The 8439-nt window shown below is 39.7% G+C and overlaps 1 protein-coding gene across 1 annotated transcript in view; it reads left to right on the forward strand.

Annotated features, from left to right (window-relative positions):
- The first annotated feature begins 3637 nt into the window (after nt 1-3637).
- Nucleotides 3638-8439, forward strand: part of LOC102293436 (malate dehydrogenase, cytoplasmic) — a 13211-nt gene continuing 8409 nt past the window's right edge. The window contains exon 1 of the mRNA XM_005941224.1: nt 3638-4070. Coding sequence (XP_005941286.1) covers nt 4017-4070 — 54 coding nt within the window. The 5' untranslated portion in view covers nt 3638-4016. The remainder of the gene's footprint in view (nt 4071-8439) is intronic.

The raw sequence follows: 8439 nt of genomic DNA on the forward strand, positions 1-8439 counted from the left end.
TGCACAACTCTGTTGCTTGTGAAGCTCGCACACAAGAATTTCACTCACATGTGCTGTACCAGTGTACCTGCACATGTGATGTGACAATAAAAGTGATTTGATTTGATTTGATTTGAATTAACTAAACAACAATGAACACATGATTTATAGCATAAACTAGAACATGAAGCTTTACGCTAGATGTTGGACATGTTCCAGTATGTGAAAGACAATGTCAAAATGTCAACTTCACTGTTCCCGAATTAAGCTTTGTAAACAGCGTCTTCAACTGGATACCATGAACATTTTCATAATTAAAACAGTGACTGCAACGGTTTAATAGAAATAGAGCAGAATCAACTCTTAAATAAGAAGTGAGCATGGAATAGGGTTGCAAAACAGAGACTGACAGCATTGAGATGCTTGCTCAATAATAAGAACAAAATATTGTCCCACGACTCACACCTTCAACGCATTCATGATGCAGATGTAAAATTGAAAACAAAATAAAAACGTTAATGTGCCACACTGGTTATGGAGAGGACAGGAGAGGAAGGATGATTATTTTGAGACTTTTAACTCTTACATCTAATGTCCTCGTTTATTTTATAGAATTTATATACGGCATGAGAGCTAACCACAATGTTTTGCTAATTTATTTGTTTATATCTTGGGGGAAAAAACCGATGTATGATAATTTTGTGCTATTCTATTACACATTTTGCCATGATACAGGCAGTTAAGGGCAGGCTAAATTAGTTAGTCTGTACTATTGTGATCAAATTTACAGTGATGCAGTATGTTGGATTGGTTACATCTAAGGTACTGTTACTAGGTTACATCACGAGTACCAGAAATCATTTTATATTTAAAGTGATGATGTTGATTAGATTCACTCAACTATATATTTTATTCTAACTTTATAGCGTTCCGGGTTTGGAAAGATAATATTGGAACATCAGTATGTCTGCTAACAACATTTTGTACGCAAGAAAAATCTACTGGGGCTCACAACACAAATTATACTGATTATTTATAGATAATTCTTTTCCCCACTCTGCACCAGTACACCTGATCTTAGAACCCTCCCATCTGCCAAATCTAACTTTAACCCCTGTCTGTACATGATGTTAAAACCAAACAAACTGTCTTTTTAAGAGCCCCAGTGTAAGAATTTCTCTCCCCATATTACTTATACTGATACGTACTCAGATTATGTGTGCTATGACTGACTGACTGATTAGCTGGCTGGCTGTTATTTGCCAGGTTTGGACATGCTGTTCAAATAACTTAAGTGTGCCTAGTCGTGACTATCTGTGCTACCAATATCAGCATGAAAGAAGAATTCACCTCACAATAAGTTATCACAAGATTGAAGCAGGGGCAGGCTGCCAGGTCAGTGGGGGTCACAGCTATGTGAGTATTTGTCATCACCAGAATTGTTCTTTTTTTTAATTTGCAAAAAGGTTTATATAATGCTAAAGTAAATGCTTTAGGTGTCACAGGGTTCACATAGAGAGACAGACTACCTTTCACACCTATGGGCAATTTAGAATTACTAGTTAACCTAACCCCACTAACAGCATGTCTTTGGACTGTGGGAGGAACGCAGAGTACCCAGTGAGATCACACACAGACAGAGCATACAAACTCTACACAGAAGCCAGATGGTGGATTCAGACCCAAGACCTTCTTGCTATATGGCAGCAGTGCTAACCACTGTGCCAGACAGAATTCATAGACCATAACATTAATTCATAAGACCAGCACTTTGCAAAATAATAATAATAATAATAATAAAAGCCATGTCTTGTTCCACAGAGCAGTTGGAGAGAGTTAATTAATATTAATATATAGCATTTAGACTCACACAATTATTGACATTACTATTAACTATTTGAAATAACATTCTTTAATTTCTGTATACATATTCACGTGTGCTGAACTATTTTCTACTCCAAATATTCTTGAAACATGACCCCTCTGACTGCAAAAGAGAAGCCACCATATTGCACCTGTATGCATATAGTGACCTCTACTGACAGGAGTCAGCAGGTGCAACAGTATGAAACACAATCATTTGAAAAGTATTGTATAGCTTTTAGGAGTTACTTTGTGTCTACCGTTCTTTTTCTGTTTCCCTTCCCTAAATAGCTGCAGTATTTAAAGCGAGAATAATAATACACACAGTACTGTGCAAAACTCAACTTCTTCAGTGAGTATTGGATACTTTTTCAGTTATTATTGGTCAGTCTCCACCTGACTACTTTCATAGGAATGTTTGTTAAACGACTTCATTCTGACTTAAGAATAGTACAAGAATACAAAAGGCATATAACTCACAGACTGAATCAGTGCTGCATCTGTGCATAAGAGGGGAGAAAACGTTCAAATCTATCATTAACTAACCCATAAAGATTTCACAGAATGATCTTAATGGGTACAGGTCCCCCAGTCAGAAACCTGCCAGCATGTAAAATGTCCTTTGTGAACAATGTCAGCACGCACAGCTACTGGCATCAGTATCTTTACTTATTGCAGCTTACTGCAACTCTGCATCTTTCTTTGTGAACACTAGCTTTTTAAAGTGATTTTAAAGTAGACACTACTGCTACACTATGCATAAATATGCTAATTTACACAATGGAGCCTTGCTTTTAAACACTGAAAGATTTAACAGTCTTTCTTGCAGCGGTCCTCATGTGAGCCAGTTTTGTCATACCGCTTGATGATTTTTGCAACTGAACTTGGGGACACATTCAAAGTTTTAGCAATTTTCCAGACTGACTGACCTTCAGTTCTTAAAGTAATGATGGACTGTCATTTCTCTTTACTTAGCTGATTGGTTCTTGCCATGATATGAATTCTAACAGTTGTCAAATAGGGCTGGCAGCTCTGTACCAGCCTGACTTCTGCACAACACAACTGATCGTCCCAACCTCATTAAGAAGGCAAGAAATTCCACAAGTGAACCCTGACAAGGCACAGCTGTGAAGTGAAAACCATTTCAGGTGACTACATCATGAAGCTCAGCGAGAGAAGGCCAAAGGTTTGCGGCGCTGTCAACACAGCAATATATTTAGAGTTATTTATCTTTTTTTTTCTTTGCTACATAATTCCATATATCTTGCTTCATATATTTGACGTTTTCAGTATGTATCTACAATGTAGAAAGAAGTGAAAATAAAGAAAAAACATTAAATGCGAAGGTGTGTCCAAACTTATATTTCACCTTAGTCTCCTTAAAATGTAAATATACTTTAGGTTCCATCTTCCCATTTGAACATGTATCATCAAAAGAGTAGTTAAATCAATTAATCACGAAACAATAGCTTGATTATTACATGATCAAATATAATTGTGGCCAACTTTCTTGTACCCGAACTCCCCTAACCTCAAAACAGTTTATTTGAACATTGTGAGTTTTTCTGTCTTTAAATCGAGCCCTGTCTGAAGGTCTTTGCACATCTCTGTATCAACACCTGCATTACTATTGCCCCTTGCTTTCCTTCCAAGACAGCGTTGATTCTGCAGCAGTCCTCATGTGACCTGAAAAACATACATTTTGAGTTGGAGCAGCCATGATATCCCGTTCCCCTGCAGTGACGTCACCTACTACAGATATTCTTATTAGAAAAGCACTACCATATTACGCCCATTATGACGATTAATTTACACCTATGGTTGCAGAGGAAAAGCTTTAGCGGTTTGGTCAGAGGCTATTTGCGTCCTCAAAATCTCATTAAGGGACTAGACGGACTGCAGCAATCGTGCGTGTTTGTGTGTTAATGTGTGTGTATAGGTAGAGAGTGGAGGTGTGACTCGGGCATACGAGAAACAAGAAGCCGTGAATGTGACTGCACCGCGGGTACAGTCGCTTTTGGTGTCGCGGTGGGATCCTCGCCTGCCGTATTCTCTTTCTGAGGGTGTCTGTGTGTGGTTCCCTCTCTGTGTGTCTTTCTCTCGTTACTGAGGCGCCATTTCTGCTTCAGAGGACGTCTGTTTTTAGTAGAAGACAACTAAACACCAGCGGCACCATGTTAACGCTGCTGACTTCCATGTATCTGGTGATGCGGACCGTTTCATCGCGGGTGAGTGGAAATCAGCATCAGCAAAGCATAGGATGTTAGTTTTACCACCTTGGGGACGGAGCTGACGACGCGTCCTTGAACGCATCATTAAAGTCAAACTTGACCGATGCAAACGGTCACTATTCACTTTAGCTTTCGAACTAATTGATATTAATAATTCATGTCTGCGTTAGACAGGTGCATGCCATTGTCGTTTGTTCTAACTGTTGTAGTAAACCGATGGTTAACTTATAAAGCCCTATGTTGTGTTTCACCTGGGCCTTTTGCGTTTAACTACTGGTATGAAACTGGCTACCGGAAAACCTATGCTACATTCATGTGAATGAAGAAACTCAGCAGGTTGCGTCTTTCTCTCATGTCATTGATTTGACAACAGCCGTCGACTTCACACTTAGCAGCTTTGGTAAAGCTTACACTGACAACCAAACTAAAATAAGCAAACCAACTTCCGCAGGGTTTCTTCAAAATAAAAGAAAAAGCCCCCCCGATTTTTGTTTGTTTTTTTAACTCAAGCATGAAGATACACCCTTGGCACGGCAGAAAGTACAATAGTAAATATATTATGATAATGTCCAAATTAAAACTATGATAAAACATGTTGTTGTTTTTTTAAGTAAAATTGAAAAGAATAATTACACAGAGTAAACTTAAAACATTTGAATGAATAATAAATCAACACCCTAAACCTTCGCTCTGCATGAAAAATGAACACACAAAAAAATTCCCTGGCTTGCTGGAGTCTCTCCCAGCTCATACAGGAACCCATGTACAGTGCACCTAAGAAAAACATCCTTAAAACTATATAAACAGAATAAAAGGACATAAATCGTGCAACATAGATGTTTTGTCTGCCAATGAAGGCTTAGCAAATATTATACACTTCCCATCCTTTTATTTTGAAGGCCATACACCGGTGGTTGTTCCCGCTGCTTTGATGCAGTACACCACGCTGCAGATTATCAGCACCGCGGTCAGTTCCCGCCCAGCTACCGCCAACACAGACCTGTTTCGGGAAAGTTTAACTGGGCCCACACAAATCCAACATGGCTGAGCTGAATGATATGCAGAAGAATTCTGACTGTAACTGAAAAACTCACTTGGTCCTCTGTTTTTTTCTCCTAGAACAGACCCTGCATTCCTTCACTTCCCTCCCTTCAGTTATCAGTTGCTAAAATACACTACACAGCCAAAAAATGTGTGACGGCTGAATATGAAAATGTGCCGCTACAGCCTTGACTCTCCCATTCAGGCTTTCTGCATTGTGTTGTAATTCTTTTTCAGATTGGATATTTGCAGTCCCTGATTATGATTGACATAATCATTTAAAGCCAAAAAAAAACACTCTCTTTAAAAACATACCTTACCACTATATCCTATATTTATCAGTGTAACTATCAGTATAACTGTGGTTAAATATTTTTAAAAGGCTACATTTTGTTGTTAAATTTGGATTTCTTTTATAGGTTAAGCTTCAATGAGCAATGGGAAAGGATGCATAGAGAAAGTACATTAAAAAGAAAGAAGTTTTGGCATCATTGGATAGTTAGAGTGGAAAGAGGGCAGAGGAATGACTTGCGAAAAACAGGGGACTCACAGCTTGAAGTTATTTTATTTTCCCCATGTGAAATGCATTCTAACCGCTAAGCTATCAGGTCACTTCAGCCTCCTGACTCTTGTTTGTGACCTTGGTTGTGCCACAACACAACAGCAGATTATATAGCTCAGCTCAGTGCAACTTTACCCCCTGCTAGGTTGACTGGCAACTTAACAAGATAGCATTGCTGCTTAGAGTTTGAAATGAAATCTTTAGAGTTTTAGATGCTTTAAAGGGGATACAAATCAACTGAAACAAAAGTCTCAAAGGCAAAGACTTGTGGTAAATAAAACAAGCCTACATGATGTTATAGGGGTCTTGGAGTGGGAAAAAAAATCCCAGAGGAAACATTTAACAGGATTTCAGGGATTCTTGAGGAGGTTAGTAAGGGAACCTCATGAGTTCTGATGAGCCTGAAAAGCCTGGTCTTTTAAAAATATACAGGTTCCAAGTACTTAGATGTAGAATAAATGTGCTTGGTGTGAATAGTCAGAGATGCATTTACTATTTATAATATTGTTGCTAGCCAAAAGGTGTCATCTACTATGCTTCTGACTTACAGAGAGAATGAGAAATACTTTATCTCATAGTTGAAAAATTATTTTGTTTTTATTTTTTATTTTTTGTAATTATAAAAAAATTAATAAATAAATAAAAATAAAAATAATAATAATAATAATAATAATAATAATAATAATAATAATAATAATAATAATAATAATAATAATAAGTAAACATGAAATCATTGAAATGACTCCATTATTCATATCCAATTCTGAGCTTGAAAGTACTATAAAAAATTAATTCGTAAGTATAAACCTGTATTACACCAATGTGCAATAACACCTGCTTGCTGGCCTGATTTGATTTTTATTGTTTTTCAACCAAAATAATAATAATAAAAGAAATGAAAAGACTGTTACAAATTTGAATTCTAAAATGCAAACTATAAGAAATTCTGACACCTCACACAGTCGCAAAATGTTCACTCATTAACGGGAAAAGAAAACGGTTTGACATTAATCTACAAACACTTAATGTCATGTAATGCATGATGACCTTCATCTTGAATTTAATGGAAAAAATCATCAAGTCCTTTGAGGAAGTTCCAGAAGTACTTTCCATGGATGATAAGAGTCCAAAAGGCTTGGTTCATGTAAAAGGCTCACTGATACAATGAAGAGATTCTGTACACTTGAGGTTGATCCTGCTACTGCTATCAGCAGTTAAACCATCAATAAACACTAGTGACTCACTTAAACTCTTAACCACACAAGCAATCTCTACCTCCACCATGTTTTAGGACTCTAAGAGCTTTCATCACAAACTCAATGGGTACAACAATAGAGGTCGACTTCAAGCCCATAGCACAAGTCACCATCAAGTGTGGTATCTACCAAGGAGATGCGCTGTTCCCACTGCTGTTCTGCATAGGCAACATTGCAGACATCGAAGACAGCTACAAGTACATGGGAATCCCACAGGCAAATGGGAACTACACAGAGGCCGCTAGGAAAGCCGCAACCACTAAGTTCCTGCAGAGGGTCAGGCAAGTCCTGAGGAGTGAGCTGAATGAAGAGAACAAGATCTGGGCTATAACACCCATGCCCTGCCCACGATCAGGTACCCTGCTGCAATAATAAGTTGGCCAAAGGAGAAGATAGAAGCCACTGACATCAATACAATGAAGCTCCTGACCATGCATGGAGGGTTTCATCCCAAGTCCAGCACCCTGAAACTGTACGCTTAGCGGAAGGAAGGAGGCCGGGGACTAGTGAGTGTCAGTACCACAGTCGAAGATGAGACAACAAACATCCTCGGTTATATCAGGAAGATGGCCACAACCAACCAGGTGCTCAATGAATACCTGAGGCAGCAGCAACCCAAGAAAGCAGAGCAAGAGGAGGAACCATCATGGAAGGACAAGCCCTCTGCACGGTATGTACCACTGGCAGATAGAGGAAGTGGCTGACATCTAGAAATCCTACCAGCAGGCTGACAAAGCTGGATTGAAAGACAGCACAGAGGCACTAATCATGGAAGCACATGAACAAGCTCTAAGTACAAGATCCTTAGAGGCTGGGGTCTATCACAACCAAGCAAGGCCCCAGATGAAGGCTGTGTAAAGATGCTCCAGTACATCACAGCAGAGTGCAAGATTCTAGCAGGCAGGGCATACATGGAACGCCCCAACCAAGTGGCCGGCATAGTGTGTGCCAAGCATGGCCTGGATGTCCGGAGGTCAAAATGGGAGACACCCCCTAGGGTGGTCGAGAATGACCGAGCTAAGGTCCTGTGGGACATCCAGATACAGATGGACATAAATAGTGATGGCTAACCAACCAGATATAGCAGTGGTGGACAAGCACAGGAAGACGGCCGTAGTGATAGACGTAGCGATACCGAATGACAGCAACATCAGGAAGAAGGAACACAAGAAGCTGGAAAAGTACCAAGGGCTCAGAGAAGAGCTCGAGAAGGTGTGGAGGGTGAAGGTAACAGTGGTCCCTGTGGTAATCAGAGCACAAGGTGCAGTGACCCTGAAGCTAGGTGAGTGGCTCCAATAGATCCCAGGAACAACATCTGAGATCTCTGTCCAGAAGAGCGCAGTCCTGGGAACAGCTAAGATACTGCGCAGGACCCTCAAGCTCCCAGGCCTCTGGTAGAGGACCCAGCTTGAAGAATAAAGACTGCCTGCAGGAGCAAGAGGGGAGTGTGTGTGTGTGTGTGTGTGTGTGTGTGTGTGTGTGTGTGTGTGTGTGTGTGTGTGTGTGT

The sequence above is a fragment of the Haplochromis burtoni genome, unplaced genomic scaffold, assembly GCF_018398535.1.
Source record: "Haplochromis burtoni strain Fernald_Lab_line unplaced genomic scaffold, NCSU_Asbu1 Contig_303, whole genome shotgun sequence".
In the NCBI taxonomy this organism is placed as follows: Eukaryota; Metazoa; Chordata; class Actinopteri; order Cichliformes; family Cichlidae; genus Haplochromis; species Haplochromis burtoni.